Raw genomic sequence first — 22,667 nt, forward strand, 5'->3', positions numbered from 1 at the left:
GTCTGCGCCTTTAAAAGAGTGATAGGGAGTCAGGAATAGGGGAAGCAGAGAGTGCAGGAAACAGAGACAGATGAGCGAGGGAGAATCATGGAGAGACAGTGAGGGAAAAGGAAACAGAAGGGGGGAGATGGGAGCAGTCTAAAAATAAACCTTCAGAAATGCTTTTTTAAATCTGCAGTGATGCAAAGTATTCATTCGAACAAACCCTCCTGCATTGTGACCGCAGCAGCCTTGCACATGACTTAATGGTTTCATTATAGTACAGCACGTGCATCTGTCAATTTCCAGCAAATGATATACTTTATGGATTTGTAATATTAATTTATCATATGCCTCGTTGTGGTGGAATAAAATGGGTGAGCCAGAAGAAAATGTCTGCAGCGCACAGCCCGGTTCAGAGGTTCAGTGACAGTTGTAATTTGAGATCGCGGCTCAGCTCACCTTCTCCTACCTTCCTCCTGCTCCAGGCCCAGAGAGCCTTCTGATTTGTGTTGCATAGCCATCTGTTTAGACTAATTAACTAATTAACTAATTAATGAACTCTGGGGAAAGGCCCACCATCGTGGGCTCTGAGAGTGAGAACATTTTTCACCGCAGGAAGAGAGATGAAACGCTTCTTCTGGAAACATTTCTCTGCACTTTCTTCCCAATTTCAGCTCTTTACTTGCAAGTAAGCGAGTAACCTATTTAGGAGTAAATGCCACCATGTTTAATATCATCTTGTTCACAGCATAAAAATGTTGTATGCTGTATGATTTAAGGTTGCTTGAAAACATGGTAAATTTGATGTAAATTCCCTGAAAATTGTGTTTTATGTGTGCTGCCACAAAAAAACATTCCAGTTTTTCATATACTCATCATATATCATATACTTGTGTCAATTTGAGATAAGTTTAACATATTGCTGGGGCTGTCACAGTAGCAGAAATGTAGGAGTCTCTAGTAGTACTTGTAGAATTACACGGATTCTGAATATGCTATTTTGATACCACAGTAAAAAAAAAATCCTATGTACTTAAACATAAGCTTCTTTATAACAAAATTGTTTTAAATCCCTGACACAGTGGTGTCAGACCATTTTTTAAATGTTAGCAATATATTTTGTTGGCAGAAGACAGACTGAAATGTTAGAACAGGTGCTGAGTAGCTTGCTAACATTAGTACGAGGTATACATTAGCTTAAACTACGCTAGTTTATTATACAAGCTAGTTACATTAGCTTGTATAATGTTTGCTATTTTAAAGTTACAGTTCATTAGCTTATTGATGTTTTGTATCAGAAAAGGTTGCTTGTTAAAGATTTAACTGGTAACACATGTACAAATGGATACTGAACTGAACACTAATGCTCAAAGAGAGATATCTGAAACCACTAACAGTACCAGCATCAAATCAGTCATTTTACAATTTAAGCTAGCAGTCTTTAATAATGTTTTTATCTCTTGCATTTTTGAATTGCATGTGTATTAAATACAAAAAAAAATTATAATTAACTCCCAAATGGTTGATTCTGTTCATCCGGACGTAGCATTTTCAGTGGGAGAAACACTTCGTCACTTATCCGACTCACTTCTTCGGTCTCAGCTGACTCCAGGTTTCCCCAAATTTATAAATAGTACATTTGCACAATGACTGAAGCTAGCCCACTGAATGAATAAAACAGGCTGTGAGGTCAGTTCCTTGATCATTAATAAGCAAATTGTCATGACCATTGATCACAGTATAATTAACTCTTTAAAATGCTCTACTAATCTTACCCAGAAATAAAAAGAATTTCCTTACTTTGTGTTTATAATTACAAAATGCAGAGAAAAGCCTTCATAATGTCTTCAACTGTATTATGCTTAGTTGGGTTATTCATTAATTAGAGACTGCTAGGTAAAAATGATGTATCCAAAAATGATGTGCTCATATACTCTGTTTGTGACACTCCTGTAAGCATCATTTTATCTTTTATTTAATATGCTTAATTTTACAATCTTGTGCATTGAAAACATTTTTAGTAAAAGTCAAGTCAAACAGTGTCAGTGCATCCATAAATAGTGCTTAGCTCAGTCAGCCTTCGGAATCACTTTACATTGTGTTGCCTGTTGTTCTCAAACACATCCTTTTAAATATGACATAAACAGTATTTTTAGCCAGTGCTGTCAATTAACTTCAGCCTGCTGCCTTCTCACAACTCAGCTCCTCTCTAAATACAAATAAAACACACCTCCCACTCTTTGCATCTAGACAAAGTCTTCTCACAACCCTCATTTTCTTTTTTTCTTTCTTTTTCTTTTTTTTTACCCTGCTGATGGTGCATTCACTGTAATAACAGAATCAAAAACTAACATTATCTGTTTGTGAGTAGATTCCGCTATAAAATCCTCTATCTACACAAATTACATATTTTTAAATATTTCACATTTCATGTTATTTTTGTTCCCTTTACAGAAATTGCAACAGTGTGTTTAATGCTTTGCTTGCCATGTGGACATCATTTATAATGCGTATTATAACGTGCATGAGGCTCTTGACACATGGATCAGTAGCCAGAGACAGTTTTCAGTGAACCCTAAGGACTTATAGGCATATTGACTGAAACTGACACCAATCTGTGTCGCAGGCTGGTAGCCAAATACACAGCTGCACCAGTCAAATAACAGAAGGATCATTTATGCAGCTCCCCTTACTCGATGCTCTACAACAGGGGTCTCCAACTCCAGGCCTCGAGGGCCGGCGTCCTGCAGGTTTTAGATATCACCCTGGGTCAACACACCTGAATCAAATGATTAGTTCATTACCAGCTTCTGGAGAACTACAAGACATGTTGAGGCCGTAATTTAGCCATTTGAATGAGCCGTGTTGGATCAAGGACACATCTAAAACCTGCAGGACACCGGCCCTCGAGGCCTGGAGTTGGAGACCCCTGCTCTACAACCTACATGCCACACATAAGGTGACCTTAAATTGTTCAGGCCTCAAGTGTACCAAAATTTCAATCGATTATGACTGATTATGATGTGGTAACCATCCAAAGTAGACTAACTATGAGCTACAACACTGTAAAACAATGGCATGTTGTCCTGTAAAAACCACAGGTCTGTATGATATCAAGCTTGTTTTTGTTTTTTGTTTTTTGTTTTTACAGAACTAATCTACCCAGAAGCCAGCTACAAACTTTAGAAGCCACAAGAGCAGTGTACCCTACACATATTACCAAATATATTCAAGCATATTATTTTACAGGAGTACAATAATGAGAAACGATTAAATTCCAGAAGCTCAAATGTGGTTTTCTGTGTAATGTGGGATTTCAAAGCATCTGCAGTGCATTTTGGGATGGGTATTTCTTTCACACGTATTACAATCACACAGTAATGATGTGTCTTTGCCCTTTTCTTGTTTTCCTTTTTTTTTTTTACATTTTATTTTACAATCAAATCAAATCTTATTATGGTTATAATTCTCTTGGTAGCTGATTGGCTTGGTTCAAGACATTTATACATGTTTTTTTTTAAACGAGGAATAAATTCACTTACAGAACTGGAGCGCTTAAAAAAGTGGGCAGTCACTGTTGTGCTCCACTTTCCAGTGTATGCAGCAGAAATCTATTCCTCTGTTTGTATCCCGTAGATGTTTTTGATATAACATCAGAGATATTCAAGCTGTGTCTTTCTCACAGTTTTTCTGAATTTAAATCTGAGATTTTAAGACTGTGCGTCTCTCCTCCCTTGGAGGAATTCAACAAGTAAGAATGGAGGAACATTTTCTGGCAGTGAAAGATATTATTCACACATTTTTTTCTTTTCAGGGTGATTTACACATTCCAGATAAAACTTTGCTCCAGTGTCTATTATCAGTATTAACTTGTGATTTCAGGATAGAATTAACTGTAAAGCTAATTGGCATACTTTTAATACTGGCAAAATGTAAAAAAGGTTAATTTATTTAAATAATTTAAATACCCCTTTACATGACAGATAGATCTCAGTTGATGGCAAGATTTTTCATTCAGCTTGATGAATCTGTCCCCGTTTTGTGCCATAATTGGTGTTAGCATTCATTTGCGTCATCTACTCAGTGCTAAAGCCTTAATCTGACTGTTAACTAATAGTGGAGGCAGTGATTAAAGTGAAATATCCACATTTAAATACCATTACGCATAAGTAAATGTAAAATTACATAAATGTTTGCCAATCACTTGGGCACCTGAACTGCCATATTAAGAGGCTGAGTGGATACATGTAACAAGTATGATTAATGACTCTATATCATTAATTAAAATAGCTTCATGTCTGCAATATTAGCCCTGTGATTAAAATTGCGTCCCCTCTGCAGACGAGGCTCTGTTTCGAGACTCTTAATTCATTTAATTTGACTTGATTTTTTATTCCGGCAGGCTGCAGATTTCATGAGCAATCAGGCGTTTCTGAAACAGAACTTTGAAAAGCTTTGAAAAGTCTTGGGAGTCAGCGTGATGTTTGAACCGCTGCTTTTCAAATTTGCATGGCAGCCTGGTGTTATTGCACGGCACGGTGCCATTTGAGTGGACAGTTGTGAGGAAAAAAATTGAACGAGATAAGTAAGGTAATAAATACAATGACATCAGAGGCCTATGGGCGGTGTACTGAAATAACATTAGTTCAGTGGGAGTGGAGCCCAATTGCGTTATAATTTCATTTCTGGGTATACTTGACATACAGAATGATGCATAATTGAAACAGACCTGCCAGCTAGTCTTCAAATCAAACCCTTGGTGCCGACAAGGAGACTTAACAGATTTGTGTAACCAAAAAAAAAGAAAAACAAGATAATCCAGCAAGAATGTGCAAGAGGTGAACTAGCATCTCTCTGAGTTAAAGAATTTTCTATTGTGATTTTCTCCTGTCATATTAATCTACTGTTACATACACACATAGCAGATAATCCCCGACTCCGGTGCACAGTATTGAGTGATCCAATCCACTCTATTCCGCTCATCTAAACAGAGTCTTCAGTGTGCAAGAGACATTCACCATCTGCTAAGGTTTTTTTTCCCCCGCTCCTTTTTTTGTGTAATAATGCCTCTACCTGTGCTTGATTAATTTCGTGACTCACATATACAGAGACAAGAATGCTTTGTTTCCTCTTTTCAATCACCTTTCCTGTGTGTATAAAAAAAATCAACATCCTTCCTCTGAATGTAGACATCTCTGATCATCTCCTGTGTGACGTCACAGTGAAATTATATAATTCGTCCTTCACTATATTCCCCTCTACTGTCTGTCAGTTAAGATCTGACAGTAGCTTTGGGCAATATTTGGTTTAATACCTGTTTCATGTCTTTCTTTCTTTTTTTCCCCCTTTTTTAATCCTTCACCCTCAACTCCATCCCCCTCCCTCTCCTATTGTTCTTTCTTCTCTGTTCACAGAAATATGTTCAGTGACCTACTACAGTTATTCCTTTCAGTCCTATAAATTACTCTGCAGATGTTCCTGTCTCTGTAAAGCAATAACATGGCTGAGCATAGTTTAAGGCCTAAAATGTGTTAATGGCTTTTACAAATATGGGTGACAACAGAGGATATTCTGAATGGTGCAGTTCATTAAGAGAGAATTAGGGTGAAGACACAACATACCAATAACAATTTCTTTGTGTTGGTCTTCTTTTTTTGTATCTTGTCCCAAAATGAATAAAACTCCAGCTAATCCAAATATTTCATCCTGTTGTAGACGCAATATGATATCTATTGGGAATAATAGCTTTTCTAATGACTCTCCTCATTGGCATACATTAGAGAAAGAGTAGGTGCATTATGGAAAGAACTTTTGGTAACAATCCCAGAGGTATTGAACGTCAGCAGAAGCTCCAGTTATTATCATACAGTTTGTTTTTAAATTTCCCTCCATGGTTTTCTCACTCCTCCTCTGTTTCTCTTTCATCCATTCACTTCATTGTCTTCAGCCTGTATCTTTAGAGGTTGATGACTCTCCTCACAGTTCCTTGGCCGCTACCTAAAGCAAGTGTTGAATATGCATGAGTTCAGCCTCATAAACTGCTGTTCTCAGCGCTAAAGTCAGTAGGAAACCCAACTCAGCAGATGGGAGGGGTGTGGGTGGTGGATCAGAAAGAAAACTTACTGAAAGAGAAAGAAAGGAGAGGAGGGAACTTGTTTGACTTATCTTCAATGGTGGAAGATAAACCGAATCCCCTCCCTTCATGTTGGCCTTTCAAAGAGAGCGGTACTAGAGCTAGCATGCTAGCGCATACTGTGAAGTTGCCTGCACGTGCATGCACTGACTTTGGAGTTCACGTGCATTTGCATGCTGCTGTTTGCGTACTTGAATATGGAAGTGCTTGAATGTGGGTATCCGAGTGCCTTCGTGAGTGCCTGTCCATATCATTTTGCCTGAAGTCCTAGACAGTTGCCAGGCAACTGTGGCAGGCAGCTCAGCACTTGGCTGGGCAGCAGACACTTCCACATGCCCATGGTTTTGATAAGCGGCACAGGTCAGTGGTAATATGTTATCAGGTCAGAGCCACATCAGGCTAAGAACCAGTCAATTGCTGGGATGATGCAAGGATAATACAATTACATAGTAACATGTGAACTATATCTTGATTAGTGGGGTTAATCCTTTCAAAGTAATACTTCTGCTACAGCACTGAGACATGATTTCTGTTTTTTAATAATCCATCCAACACTAAACACTGCACTATAGAGACAGGCAGCAGCTGTGGTTTCTTATAAATTTGGTAATCCAATTATCTCTAGATTACAGTTTAATCATACTTTTTTTCTTTTGAAAATCGTTGTCACATTACAGTCATTTCATAACAAACATTATTGCCTGCTCAAGACGAGGTCACTCTTTGAGGTTGCATATTCTTTGCTTACTTTGCTGATTGCAGTGGCTTCTACGTGTTTTCTTTGAATGTGAGATATCCTGTCAAAGCATTTGAGGATTAAATTCAAAACTAAAAATGAATGAAAAAACTTTTTAATTAATGCTCATTACAAGTCAAATGTTGACTTTAAGTTAACGTAGATTTTTACTTTTTTTAAGCTACGATAAAGTGACACATCAGCTGTCATCATGGCTGGAATTTACACTTTTTGCCCAAGGCAAAAAGTCACATTGAAAGAAAAACACCAAAAGTCAGCAAAATAACTGTGCACTCTGTAATGTGAATCACAATTAAGCCGGGTTAACCCAACACAACACTCCAGGCTTCAAGTGCTTGTTGACTGTAGTGTAAGTACAGTGAAGAGTGTGGAATGAAAGTTGTGTTGTGTCACACTGACTGCAGTAGAAAGGTCAATTTGGCAGGTTATCATCACCACCGTCATCATGGCTGCTGTTACCTTCATCAGCATCGCCATCACTTTCATTAATAATCATCAACAAAAAAACGTAATTTGCTATTTAACACACTTGAAAATGTGCTTTGTCTGTTCCTACCATCTGTCCCTTTGTACTGAGCTATACAGCTGTACCACTTTTTTTTTTTACAAACTGCCCTTTAATTCAGTTTCTTATACGGTGTGTTTCTTTTGTCCGCACGAGAAAACATCTAGAACGGGAATTTAGTTCACTACCAATACTGCTTCAGGAGAAAGTATTATAACACAGTTTATGTAGACACACTGAGGCTGTGACCTTGTATATAGTTGCATACACAAGGTTATGCTGTGCATGCCCTGCGACAGTAAACATTTATTCAGCCACTATGCTCGTTTAGGTGACATACTGTACAAACAATCTAGGATCCATGTGCAGCAGGGAGGTGGAAAACATGCCAATGCAATGTCATGAAACCAAAAATGGTTATTTTCAGTGTTCAGTTGCTGGAAACCAGAAAAATAATTGTTATTTTGGGTGTGACAGTCACCAGTGGCTTATCCAAGGCAATTCACGGTTTACTACACTTCACCTTTGACAGTCGTCTGTCGGTTTTTGGCAAGATAATTTGAAACTTGATGCTGGGAGCATCGCATTACAGACCAAACAATGTTTGTCCTGGAATTAGTAATAAATCTGGAGCTCTGTCCTAAATCAGAGCAAAAGCCAATAAGCAACAATATGTAATAACAGCTTTTTCTGCACAAGTTACGGTGCGCAGATGCCCAGATTCTGGTTACATATTTGTACCATTAGTTGTTTTTAACATCTGTGTTAAAAACAAACATTTTTTTCTCAAAAATAGGCCAGATAGACTGTTGTCTTCTATTAAAGATGACTGGAGTGACATTGCACATCAGACTGCTTACTGAAATACTGATCACAGAGAACGATGTTTGTACTGTTCCCCTGAAAGAAAAAAACATAGCAACAAGGTTCATTGTCTTAATTTGAAAGGTGCATATATTCCTCTAATTTTAGTGCAAAGTCCAGGATTGTGGCCAGTAGTTTGCTCTGGTCACTTTGTGCAGTTTAAAACAGCTAAAAAGGGTTTTACATGTGGCCCAGAAGTTCCCAGTCATCTTGATTTGTGTTCAGCCTCCTGGTACATTTTGATGACGTTGCTCAGAAACCCATTTGAGACTTGGCTGCATTATGTAAAGTAGCATGTGATCAAAAACTAGTCATCTTTATTGAACTATATATGGACTGTCTCAGAGTGTAAATCAAGCGCCAATCTGGAAAGCCAACCAGCGGATGGGGTTATTTAGGTCTGATGGCTGCTTTCGTATAATCCAGCAGGTGAAGTCACAAATTATTGTCAGATATAAGCAGAGAGCTCCATTTTCCTTAAAGATTTCCTGTGGATGTGTGAATACTTAAGATAGGCACATTCAATGACTAGCTGTATGTGTAAGCAAAGTCATACCATTTTAAAACGTAAATCAAATGTCATACTTTCGTTTGGATGAAGCCAAGTGACCCAAAAACTCTGGGAACACGTTTTAGTTCATTTAGACTACCCTTTAGTATTATGCTAGCCTTCATTTTTCTCTCAGTCAAATTTAGGGATGACAAACTCATTTTACATTGTGGGCAACATAGAGCCCACTTTAATCTTAAGCAGGCCAGACCAGTAAAGCCGCCCTTTCTGTCAGTGGAAAGAACTTTAATCTTTAGATATCCTAATATAAGAAAAATAAGTGAATTTTTACAGTTTTTCTACAGAAATGAAGAGAAATGCTGCTCTGTTTAGTGAAAGAAATCCAGTCCAGGGAGCTGGATTGGAGTCTTTGCTGGGTGGATTTTGGCCCCTGGGCCTTATGTTTCGAACCCCTGGTCCAACTAGAACAAAGCACCCTGGAGCTTTTGAAAGCTTTTCCTTGACCTCTTCCTGACCTCTGATACTTTTGTCCCTTTACCCAGGCCTTCCCAAGTGCTTGTGCCCCAACTGCCCTTGGCCCCATACCTTAAAGCTCTATTATTATTGTTATAACTGTTATAATAACTATTTGAATAGTGAATCTGGAAGGGATACACTTTGTTGTAGAAAAGGCTGTGTTGAGCTGGCTATGACCTAACAGAGGTACATACATTCTTAATGACAGAGAACGTCTGACATATTAGAGGGTTATGTTGCCAAATTAGAAAGATAACTCTAAAAGTCTTTTTTAAAGCCTCCTCAGTCTTCATGTTCACATTTTAAGTTGCAAGTTTTGACAATTTGAGCCTTGCAATTGGAAATCGTAAAAGCCTAGAGCCATGAGAGCTTTACTGCCCCATTCATGCACCGAGTCCAGCAAGTCCCTCTGAGTTCTTTCCTTGACAATTGATATTAAAGTGGTGGACACTAAAGATCCCGCCTCCAGATGATCAACCTGCTCCTTTTGATTAGTTTAGCCAGGCAGGGCTTTGCTTTGATGTCGCAGGCCTGGTTTTCAAAGACTGATGTTTTAATTCTTGAATGAACAGTCCTGGCTTAAAAATGGGTTATTATCATTCTAATATATCAAAGCCAACACATTTGCCACAGTGCAAGTATTGTAAAACTTGTTACCGGTTAAACATTACATCTTATTGGCTGGTTTTACCTTGTCTTATGTTAGAAAGGCAGCACAGGGTTCAGAACACCTCTGCAAGAGATACATCTCAGTGGTCCAGGGATCTCATTTAAAAAAGGTGTATGTGCTGAAATGCCAAAAATTATATCTGCAAAAGAGGCATAATGTATATTAGAATAAAATAACAGTATTCCCTTGATATATTTGATGTATTACAATTCACTTCAAAATGTACGCACTCTGATCCACTTCATATTTTGCCCAGTAAATGTCCCACATTCAGATATAAACCATCAATGCAAAGCATCTCACACATCTTTATGCATCATATTGTGATTTTGTAGTGATGGTGGCATTCTCCTGTGGTAGGACTCAGGTCAAGCAGTGGAACAATTATCTTATTCTTGTTTTATATTACTGCTGTTACGTCTGCTTGCGTAGGTGCTTGCCTTCAGAGTGAGGGGTTTTCAGCCTTTGCAAACATGGTCTCGTGTAAGCCTCCAAAAGCTCAACACCTCATAGATCAGCTATACGTAGACGAGATCCTGAGTGGTTGACAAGTGGACTGAAGCAGGGAAGGGAGTTCACCAGTTATCGGACAAGCTTAAAGCAAAACATCAAAAGTTAAACAGCAGAGCACAGACGATGGCTGCAGTGGACACTTTTCATTGTTTTTAACACTCAGTTTCACTTCAGCTCTTCATATGTTATGACTTTGCTCTTCTCCTGACATGTTTGAACAGAACAAGTAAGAGTAGCCCACAGGCTGGTTTTACCACAAACTTTGGACACTGTGTCCATATGGCAGCAGATGCTCACTGCAGGTAGACGGGCTGTCCATAGCTCCCTACGGTCTACTAAGGCACTGCCAACAGGGAACCATGTTCAGCCCATTAAGCTGTCATTGGCTTTGTTTACAGACTCTAAGTTAACACAGTGCATATGGGCAGGTGGTGACGCCATACCAGGCTCAGTGTGGATAGGTCAGTGTATTCACACTGAGTATATAATACAGTAGGTATCACAACAGTGCAGTCTGCATGCATCGTGAAGTCTTAGCCAAGTGGCTTTTAAGTGTTATTAAAAAAGTTATAACATTGCACTAACAGGATTTCTTTTTAACACTAATAAGTTAGCAAGCTGGCTTCCAGACTCAGCCTGAACTGAGATCCATGTTTCAGTGATAACAGTCACTGACACAGAGTGACCAGTGGCACCAAATAACTACATTATCCTACAGGGTAATTTACTGTTTGCTAACAGTGTTGTGGAGAAAACAGTCAGAACAGAGAGCGACCACATTAGCATGACGAGATAGCTGAGCATCTTTGTTTGCCGCAGGTTACCGACTTGCACAGTCAGCCATTTTTTGTCCTTTTTTTCCCTAGAATTCACTCCAAATTAGCCCCACTTTACATAATTGAGATCAAAACAGTCTTATGCCTTATGTGACCCTTAGATCTAAGCCTTAATAAAACTCTCTCTCCATAAAGCTTGGCTCCCGGTATTAGTTATAGGCAACAATGGGAAATTGTATTTATTCACAGGAAGCGCCTGAGTAAATACTGCTAAGCAGAGCTGGCCAAATCAAAGTCGGGTGAACATGCTTGAACACGATTTTCTTTTTCAGTACATCTTCCACCTCTACAGCCACAGCTCTGAGAAGTGTGCAGTTAACTGAAATCATTTTTAGTTGTTTCACGGGTATTGAAGTCATCCAAACAGTGGAAAAATTGAAATGCTACATTTGTTACGGAGTGAAGCTGCTTGAAACACATGTAAAGTACTTTAATTCACTCTCATAAGAACAGAGCTGTGTGTGTGTGTGTGTGTGTGTGTGTGTGTGTGTGTGTGTGTGTGTGTGTGTGTGTGTGTGTGTGTGTGTGTGTGTGTGTGTGTGTGTGTGTGTGGCATTTTGTTCAGTTTATTTTATCTTGTTGTGGGTGTGCACCAACTGTGTAAATGTGTGTCCTGGAAGTAGGTGAAACATGCCTTCTGTTGCTCTCCTCCTCTCTCTGCTGACAAGTTCTCTTAACTGTGTTGTATTTTCAGCGTGGGTATTAAAAATGAGTAATTTGGCAAGCTTTCTGTGTGAAATCTCCACAGACTTGAAGTGAGTTGGAGGCTTAGAAGTTCCTGACAATGACAGGATGCCGTGTTCTGTTTGTGTGGGACACGGAAAAAACATATACACATATCCCGTCTCTTTAAATCGGGCCCTGATCCTTCATTTGGGAAAATCTATGTTTTTTCATTCTTATCCTGTCTGTATTTGTTCTAATTTGCACTGCAGGGTTTCTGTGCACCGGGGATCAGTCTGCTAAGGGGAACTATGGCTTGTTGGACCAGATCCAGGCCTTGCGTTGGCTCAATGAAAACATCGGCCACTTTGGAGGAGACCCAGAGAGAATCACAATCTTTGGCTCTGGAGCTGGTGCCGCCTGTGTGAACCTTCTCATCCTCTCCCACCACTCCGAGGGTAAGGTTCTTTCCCTGTCCTTGACCGATTAGTAGTCACATACTCCACTTAAAGGGGATTAATATTTCAGGACAGTGTGTGGGTAATGTATTTCTTTACAGAGCATGTTGGTGCTTTTCAGTGAAAAGCCTAAAGCAGATAAAAATGCACTGCAGTATTATTCCCACAAGGAAAGGGATTCAGAGATGAGTCACTTACAGTTTGGGACATTATGGTATTATTTCAATAAGCAGGACAAAACTCCAAAGATCAAGTAATTTGAAAGAAAACGAGGTTGTGAATCCAGACAGTTCTGGAGTTGACAGATGGTTTTAGACAGTAGGTTTTTGCTCTAAAACTATTACTCCCCTTGGGACAAAAACCCTTTAGTAATTCCAAATAACATCATTCCACATGAAACTACAGTCACTGAAAAAGCACTGAGATGAATGAGTGTGTCTTCTTATAACTTTTCTGTCAAATTGGGCTTTTAAATGTTAAATTACAGAGTCACATATAGTGTTGTGAATCTAAACTTTTCCTATGTGTTATAGGTGCATAAACTAGCCCAAACATAGCCCATTGATAGGTGTTTGCTAGGAAGCATGGTCATAAGCATGGCATAAGATGCACCTGTGTGCAAGCTTTGTGTAATAAATGTGTACTTTATTATTTAATGCAATTTTAATGTTATATAAGGCTTAAGACATCCAACATTTTTTTTTTATATGTTGCTGTAATTTCTTTAAGTCATCTTCAGGAATAGTTCTCCAGGCTTCTTGAAGGACATTTAAAGCTCTTCTTTGGCTCTTGGCTGCCTTTTCCCCCCCATTCTCTGTCAAGATCGTCCAACACTGCTTTAATAATGTTGAGGTCCAGGATCTGGGGAGGCCAATCCATGACTGATAGTGTTCCACGTGGTGTTTTTCTATCCAGGGTTAGTTGTTCGGGATCATTTTCATATTGAAAATTAAAGCCAGTACCATGCAGTACACACTTTCTGAAGGATGGTGGATCAAAATCTGATTCTATCAGTTTTGACAAGCCCCCCAACACAAGTGTCTAGATGCAGCCCCAAACCATGAAAATGATTTGAGCCTGGAACTTGAAATTTGGATTCATCATTCCGTAGGACCTGTAACCATCCACATAACAGGTTCTGGATTAGACACTAGCATCTGCACCTCATCAGTAGAAAAGGACCATTTAGTTCTTGAATGGCGGATCTTTAAATTCTCGCCAGATGTTCTGTCATTAATACTCTCTATGCTTTTGGTCTGTGGAGCTGAGAAGCCAAATAGCGTTTCATTCCTTACCAAGAATTCAGATTATGTTATTACTAAACTGTTAACCTTCACACAGAGAGACTAATCTTGGACGGATTAAACAAATAAAAATATTGCATGTACTGTAGGAAGCAGAGTCTCGGTTGATGCAAGGGATTGAGTCAGGAAAAAAGTCAGGAGGTCATTTGCTAAGTTGTTAAGGTTCCTATAATACCAGCTCATATTGCATGGATACTTTGATAGTCCAGGTTTCCTGGTTGAACACTGAGGCTCACAGAGTTTATATAGTTTTGCACTGAAAACACATATATTACATCAACACTGATCACACTTTCCTTTGTGTGGTTTGTGCATTGCTGAGAATTTCTTCTGTAGAACGTGACTCTTATTGGTCAGTGTTATGGCAGGTTTAATAGTGGGTGCAATATCAGAAAAACACAACTGGTTGTTTTGCATACATTAGCCCAACTCCATTTTGAAAGCAGGCTGAAGCAACACAAAGTCAAGAAAAAGTTGGAGGCTGAACAGTTTTTAAAGGTACAGTGTGTGTGTCTGTATGTGTGTGTGTATGCCGAGGAGAGATGAGATGAGGCGCTGGAGTTGCAGCTGAGAGGCTTCTTAATTGATTTCACAGGGAGAGGAGCGGGGGCGGGGCACATGCAGAATATGGGGGGGCTTAATTATTAATGACAGAATCTGCAGATAAAACAGAGGGACAGCAAGCCACTTTACATAACAGTGCAGCGGTGCAACAGTGCGAGCAGTTTTCTTTCTCTTTCTGCCCTTCTCGCTTTATCCAACAAGCCGTGTGCAGATTTGCCGCCATTTTTCTTGCTGCTGTCTCTTGTTGCATGTAAATGAAACACTTCATGTTTTTTACTCTGGTGTTCATAAAGATTTTCTCCAGCTAAGAAAAGCAGCAGGATATCTACTTCATCTTGCCCCTGTAATACTCTACAATTGCTCCTCCTCTAACATATGCATTATTTAACGTGCCTACACTGTAAGGCCTTGAAGGCACCATCAGCTGCTAGCAAAAGTGTGTCAGAGGGGGGAAAAAAACAGCTAAGCTGATGGAGAATAAGTGTTTGTATGTTTTAATACATCTGGTGTATATGACTGTGTTTTTGTATAGGGCTGTTCCAGAGGGCCATCGCTCAGAGTGGCTCAGCCATCTCCAGTTGGTCGGTGAACTACAGACCGCAGATTTACACCAAGATCCTGGCCAAGAAGGTTGGCTGCACCACAGGGGACAATGCAGAGTTGGTGGACTGTCTGCGTAGGAAGAATTTCAGGGAGCTGGTGGACCAAGACATCCAGCCTGCCCGATACCACATCGCCTTTGGTCCTGTGGTAGATGGGGACGTGGTACCTGATGACCCTGAGATCCTCATGCAGCAGGTCGGCTTTGAATTCTTCAATTACCGTACACTGTGTGACACTGTGAGAGACAGAATATCAAAAAGTATTTGATCCCCTGCGCCAGACAGAATTCTGGCTCCCACAGTTTGACTGTGTGCCCATGTGACACACAGATTACAGTCAATCAGTATATCAATTACAAATACTCCTAATCTTAAATCCGTATGTGTATGAAGCAGATCTGTCCACAAAATCAGTTTCTTTGCTTTGGGGCTGTTTTTCTACTAAAGGTACGACACTGTGAATGGGGCCATGCAATGAAAAATCTGAAAAAAAGCCAGAATACTGAAGGTGGGTCTTCCAGCATGACAGTGATGCAAACATACCACCAAAACAACAAAGGAGTGGCCTAGCAAGTTGCCAAACTCCAGACTAAATTCGATAGAAAGTCTGTGGAGGGAGCAAAAATTTAGAGCAGCAGCTACGAAACTTACAGGATTTAGAGAGTTTCTGTAAAGAGGAGTGGGCCAAAATCCTCCCTGAGATGTGTGCAAACCTGGTGACCAACTACACGAAACGTTTCTTGTAATTGGTTTCTCTACCAAGTAATAGCTTATGTTTTGCTTGGGGATCAAATATTTATTTCATACAATGACATGCAAATCAATTTATAATTTTTACATAATGTGGTGTTTTTTTTCAATTTCATTTTTTTCCATTATAATGAAAATCCCATAAAATTAGAAATTCATACCTACAAATTCAGCAGGGGATGAAATAATTATTTCCTCTATACTATATGAATAAATTCCTAACAAGCATTACTGCTCCGTTCTGTTTTGTATGTCATGCTTTGTGTGTGTTTGTCGTGACACCAGGGCGAGTTCCTCAACTACGACATACTGCTGGGTGTCAACCAGGGAGAGGGCCTGAAGTTTGTGGATGACAGTGAAGGAGAAGATGGAATATCAGCTGCCTCATTTGACTATACTATCTCCAACTTTGTGGACAATCTGTATGGATACCCTGATGGTCAGATCCTATTCCTATTTTTCTAGACTATTACGATGTGTTTCTTTCTAAATGTTTTTGGCCTCAACAGCACTAAGCATTTATAAAAATGGCATAGATTTGCTTGTGAATAGAGACTACAGTCCTTTGTAAGCCAGGCTGGTTAACAGTATTCACAGTAAATTATGTTTCGGAATCTTCCTGTGGCAAAAAACATGTTTTGACCAAAAAATCTAAAAGATTTCAGCCTTACATGCTTCCACATAATGTCGCAGACAAACATAGACTCTATCACAGCACAAATGCTCACATTAACTTCTGTTTTTTCCAAGGTAAAGATATCCTCAGGGAAACCATAAAGTTCATGTACACAGACTGGGCTGACAGAGACAACAGCGACATGCGCAGGAAGACCCTCCTGGCTCTGTTCACAGACCACCAGTGGGTGGCCCCAGCTGTCGCCACTGCCAAACTCCACGCTGAGTTCCAGTCACCCGTCTACTTCTATACCTTCCACCACCACTGTCAGACCGAGGCGAGACCAGACTGGGCAGATGCTGCCCATGGAGATGAGATCCCCTATGTGTTTGGGATTCCCATGGTGGGGGCCACTGACTTGTTTCCTTGTAACTTCTCCAAGAATGACGTAATGCTCAGTGCTGTTGTGATGACATATTGGACCAACTTTGCCAAGTCAGGGTCAGTATAACACTTCATTTCAAGTGAATTATGAATTGTGTATAAAGTATTGATTATATTTGTCACATATAACACAATGACTAACTCAGTCAGATTTTTAAAAGACAAGCCCAGTGATATTTCTGGGGATTTTACAGATGACTGAAAAATGAAACATTTTTGTATGTAAAGCTTTATGGATCAGTCCTCTGTGTTGAGATTCTGAAAGACACACAGCATAGAAGAGTTTCAGTAAACGCTAACATAGAACATGACATTTCTAAAACTGCTGCCGTCCTGGAATTTTCACACACAGCCATCTCTAGAAACTCACAGAAATTCACCTTAAAAGAGTTTCGAGGAGAATGGTCAGGACCATTGGTGTTGTCACAAAACCTATAGTGACACAGAGGAATCCCCCACAGTGGAAGAGACTGGGTTTCCATTTCTGTGAGCCATGAACAGAAATCTAAAGCAACAGAGGGCACAAGATCATCAAAACCCGAAAATTGGAAACTGATCGTTGCTTTCTCTAAATGATAGGGTCAGAAGTTGAGGACAGCTGAGGACAGCATTAATCCATAGACCCTGCCTTGTGTCAACAGTCCAGCCTGCTGGTGGTTCAGTGGTGCAGGGAATGTTTTTTGGCACACCATAAGAATTAATTATGAATTAATTATGGTTTGAATGCCACATCCTGCCTGAGTATTGTTGCAGACCATGTGAAACACTATGTCATAATTACACCCATTGGAGGGGAAAACACTTGGCCCCACATTGCCTTGCTGAGCTCTGAAATGCTGCAAATGCTCTTAATTGGTTAAAAGACTCATATTTTGCTATATGTGGGGAGGGCACTGGTTAGTACCGTTGTCACATAACAAGAAGGACAAGGAGTTACTGTCACAATAAAAAATCAATAGAGAGCCCATGTAGCCACAATTTACCATCTTTTAATTGCTATTTCCAGCATTATGGTAAGACTGTTTCACACGCAAATGTTAGCTAAGGCAAATCAGACTCATTGTTATAAACATGGCAGTGACTTCAGGGGACTTCACTGCAAGAAACTGATTATGCAGTCAGAATGTGAGAGGGACTAAAATCTCAAAGAAATGTTTTCAAAAATCATGGAAGTCATAATACCAGGGTTGTGAGGTGCTGAGGGTAGTTTTGGGGGGCTTGTACTACTGTTTTCGTAAAGCTGCCATTATAATCAATGCTCTGATCTGCTCAGGTGGTAGAGCAGATCAGTTACTGATCGGAAGGTTGGTGGTTCGATCCTAGGCTTCCCCAGTCTGCATGTCAAGTGTCCTTGGGCAAGATACTAACCCCAAATTGCCCTCCGATGCATTCATCGGAGTGTGAATGTGTGTGAATGTAGTTATAGTTTGCACTTGCGTTTAGAAGTGCTTGCATGAGTGGGTGTGAATGGGTGAATGAGGCATGTTGTATGCAGCGCTTTGAGTACTCCGGGAGAGTAGAAAAGCGCTATATAAGAATCAGTCCATTTACCATTTACCATTGCTCTTGCAAACTGTGGAAGCCCAGTGGTTAGCATTGTTGGCTCACAGCAAAAAAGGTTCTAGTATGTAGTCTCTTGGTCCTGTATGTGCTACAGCTTCCTCCCACTCTCCAAAGACATGCAAGATAGGTTTTGTGGTGATTCTAAGCTGGCCATGAATGTGAGGTAGATAGAATGCTTGAAGTATTAAACAAAACAGCACCATAAAGTGCTCAGAGCGATCACTAGGTTACCATATAAATGCCAGTCTGCTGCTGTTACCACAGGCACCACCACCCAAAAACATTATGCATTAATGCCCCAAAAGGATACCATCTACAATCACAACTTCACCTCTCCAAATGGAAGAAGTCAAAACAAGTTTTCTGCAGAATATCATGTTATCCAACTTTTTCTGCCTGTGTGCCTATTTTGGAATCCCTAAGCCCCTGCCTGTAGAGGCCAAGTTCTTCGCTGACTTGTGCCTCCATCCCAGCTAAAATGGCAGGTTATAAACTTTAGGAGGTACATGACAACACAAAAGCACAAGGATGACAACAACAAGCATAAACCACCTGCAGTAAAGCACTTGAAGGTTTTAGAGCGCCTAGTAATTTGCTATTCTTTCCTCTTTTACCCTCAAATGTCATATCAGTTCCTTTGTTTTGGTTGACTGAATTAATCAAAGCAAAGATAAGGTTAGGTTTATAGCCTAATAATTGTCTCTTGTGTCTTACAGAGACCCTAACCTACCAGTTCCTCAGGACACCACGTTCATCCACACTAAGCCTAACCGATTTGAGGAGGTCATCTGGACCAAGTTCAGCTCCAAGGACAAGCAGTACTTGCATATTGGCCTGAAGCCCCGTGTCAGAGATAACTACCGCGCTAACAAGGTGGCTTTTTGGCTGGAGCTGGTACCGCACCTCCACAGCCTTCACGAGGAAATCATTAACTCCATCACCACCCGTCTGCCACCTGGAGGCACCAGCCGCTGGAAGGTCCCTCATTCTGGCACTCGCTCAACACGGCACCCTGTGGTCTCTACCTACCCACCGGATCCTGACCCTGACAGTTCAGAGAGGCCCCGCTATCCTCCCTTCCCCAGCGAGACGAGGGACTACTCCACCGAGCTGAGCGTAACGGTAGCTGTCGGCGCCTCGCTTCTTTTCTTGAACGTGCTGGCCTTTGCCGCACTTTACTATAAGCGGGACAAGCGCCATGAACTCATGCAAAGACGCCACCGCCGACTCTCCCCGCAACGCGGCACGACAATGGGCATGGGTGTTGGCATGGGAGTCGTAGGGGCCCCACCGCACAACGACCTAGCGCTGAGTCAGGAGGAGGAGCTAATGTCACTGCAGATGAAACAGCAGAGGGTGGAGCTAGAGCACGGGACCCCCTTACCGTCCCGCGGTGTCCACGGCGACCTGGAACCGCTGCGGCCTCCCGTGTGCCCACCTGACTACACGCTGGCCCTGCGGCGAGCGCCCGAAGATGTGCCACTGATGACAGCTAACACCATTACCATGATCCCCAGCACCATTAGCAGCATGCAGCCCCTTCACCCCTTCAACACTTATCCCCCTGTCCCAGCCCCGTCTACTACACCCGTCCCCAGCCACAGCAACAATGCCCTGCCACACCAACACTCCACCACCCGTGTATAGGACCAGGCACAAGCTCTGCTACCCCACTCTGGGCTTACAGAGATGCACCACACAAACTGCTCCATCCAAACTCCACCTTCTCTTCTTCTTTACTCTACTTTTCTCTTTTCTCATTAAGCCCTCAACTAAAGCTGCAGTTTGTAAGATACGAAGCAGTGAAATACCTCTAAACTGTAACCGTAACTCAAGGTGGGGGGGACTTGATTAAGAAAGGTCCTTTGCCAAAACACCGTCATACTAGATGCATACCGCTTTTCCCCGTCAATGCGCTTTCAACATCTGGTGCTTTGGAGAGCCACCAAACACGCAGCTTTAAGCTTGTAGCTCTCGCAGAGGGTTCTCAGGCTCATCAACAATCAGTCAGACATGTATTGTGGTAGCTCGGTTGTTTTGCGCATGTGTTGTTGTGTCAGTGTAAAAACTATGTTTAACGCCCAATGCAAATATTCATTTTCACTCATTTAGCGAAAAAGACAAAACAGTAGCGAGCAGCTTTGTTTGAGGCAACATATGTCCCGACAAGCTGCCTGTCATGAAGCGCTGATTCCCTGAAACTTACAAATTGCAGCTTTAAAGGCCCAATCTGGAAGTGAAATTTGGCACCCTGTGTTTAGCACTCTGTCCCAACAGCTGTCCCTCCATTGTGATTTTTGGGGATTATTGTTTAGCGTGAAATGTATTTGACGGGCCTAGAGGGAAATGGGGTGGAATCCACTGGATAGAGAATCATGACTTTTTAATTTTAAAATGCGATTTTATTAATTAGACATATATTTACTGGTTTGTTTGTTTGGGTTTTTTCTTTTTTTCTTTGGTTGTGATGCTAACTGAATAACATTAAGCATCCCATGGAGATTAAGTTGCTCACGCTTAAAAAGAAAACCCAACCAAAAACAAAAGTGCATACTCACCACTGCTGCTTTCAAAACATTTCCAGATTGAGGCCTCAACTGTGGGGCGGTACAGGAAATTACTGAATCCCACTCACTTTGTGGGATGCAACCTGGAATCCAGGCTGCCCATTAGAAGTCGCTGCATTTCAGCCACACACGCTCTAATCACATCCATTACATTATTTATCTTCATACCCACAATCTCTTTTGTCTGTGTTTCCACTTCAGCTCATTTAACCGCTTCTCTTGTTCTCGCTCTGCATCTGCCCTTGTAGCTCTTTTTATTAAAACCATCGACATAATCCATCTCCATTCCTTTCCTCTTTCTCGCAATCACTCCTAGACTCTCTTTTTCCTTTTGGAGTCTTTTATACAAAAACACAAGTGTAAATGATGTATTATTAATAAATTGTAAGGATATGAATGAAAAAAAAAAAGATATTCTGATATCTCGTTTTTACCAGCATTCTTGGTGCCAAGTACTGTGATAAAGTTCCTCTTTTACTGGCGTCCAGTGGACCGCCTGGAGAGGTCCACCCTGACTGTATCTTACAAAAGGAATTACCATAAAAAAAAGTGCCAACCCCTTCATCTTTAGTTTTGAACCACACACTTTTTTTTTTTTTTACTTTTTTTTTTTTTATTATTCCACTCAATGTTGCACTGTGGCTGGTCTCTTCTTTAAAGGGAAATCAGATTCAATATATCCTCTTTTTCTTTTCTTTTTCTTTTTTTAAAGGAGTTTTATTAACAACTTTAATGTGTGGGATATTTGTTGCATGTTTGGATTTTTTTCTGGGTTTTTTTCTAGAAGTTAGCTTGCCATTTTGATGATTTGCCATTCATTTTATTTTGAAAATCTTTTCTTTTTTCTTTTTAATATCCCGTTTCAATATCAGCTGCACTTTGTGGTACTTCAGAAAGTATTAAAGTATTAAGAGATGAATATTGTGTAAAACTATGATTATAACAAAGAGAGTAAATATTTCCTCTTTATTTTTTTCATTCCCTAACACACCGAGGCTGTGCTGCAAAAACTACAGGAAAGACTGATGAAAGCCTTTTTAACCCCCCCCCCCCCCTTTTTTTTCCTTTTTTGTTTTTTTGCTTTTTGCTGTTTCTCTTTATCTTTTGCAATGTCGAGCTTGCACAGTCACTGTCTCTCAATCAACCTGAAGATAGCACTTTTTTTTAAAGTTAGGGAAAAAAAGAAATGACTACTTTACACAAAGGGTCTAAATAAGGTTTTTGTCTGTGACTGGACATTAACCTCCTGCTTCAAAGTGTTTGAGGACTGCCCGACAGTTATCTTTTTTCCGTCTGCTCTTTTGTTGTCCCATGTTTCTGGCTTTTGCAAAAGGCAGGAGAAAGGATGAGATGTATTTATGGTCAAAAAAAAAAGGTGAGAGAGCCTTGTATGCGCGTTTCACATCTTTCGCACAATCCAACACGGACACGGGTCACACTCTGGACAATGAGGAGGAGGGGGAAAAAAACAAAACAAAAAAAACAAAGCAAACTAAACAGAAACGGTGACATTAGGACAAACGCTGGACAAACACGGTGCCGATGACAAAAATAGCGACAGTACGATCCGTCAGTGCGCAGAGGATATATTCTGAAAACCCAGTTTAACAGACATTACTCACACAACATAAACCGTGATCGCAAGGTGAGCGGGATCCCCCGTCCTCTTCCTCTCTTGTCCCCCTCCTTCCTTGTGATGTCCCGTCTGCTTAGGATAACCACACTCTGGAGCCAGACTGCCATCCCTCACGCTGGACTGGAGCAAGCTGCGAGGACAAAAGAACAACAACAACAACAACAAAAGAACCAAAAAAAAAAAAAAAAAAAAGGAAAAAAAAGAACCCAACAA

At 40.6% G+C, this 22,667-nt stretch overlaps 1 protein-coding gene across 7 annotated transcripts in view; it reads left to right on the forward strand.

The window, feature by feature from the left end:
• Window positions 1-22,667, forward strand: part of LOC116329136 (neuroligin-2-like) — a 146,307-nt gene extending 123,640 nt beyond the window's left edge. For 6 of the 7 annotated variants that reach the window (XM_039618583.1, XM_039618582.1, XM_039618584.1 and 3 more), the window contains 5 exons: window positions 12,223-12,408; window positions 14,809-15,074; window positions 15,914-16,067; window positions 16,379-16,745; window positions 18,968-22,667. In XM_039618583.1, the coding sequence (XP_039474517.1) occupies window positions 12,223-12,408; window positions 14,809-15,074; window positions 15,914-16,067; window positions 16,379-16,745; window positions 18,968-19,898 (1,904 nt within the window). In that variant the 3' untranslated portion in view covers window positions 19,899-22,667. The remainder of the gene's footprint in view (window positions 1-12,222; window positions 12,409-14,808; window positions 15,075-15,913; window positions 16,068-16,378; window positions 16,746-18,967) is intronic. The other variant, XM_039618586.1, reaches the window with a different exon arrangement.

Source organism: Oreochromis aureus, linkage group 10, assembly GCF_013358895.1.
Source record: "Oreochromis aureus strain Israel breed Guangdong linkage group 10, ZZ_aureus, whole genome shotgun sequence".
NCBI lineage: Eukaryota > Metazoa > Chordata > Actinopteri > Cichliformes > Cichlidae > Oreochromis > Oreochromis aureus.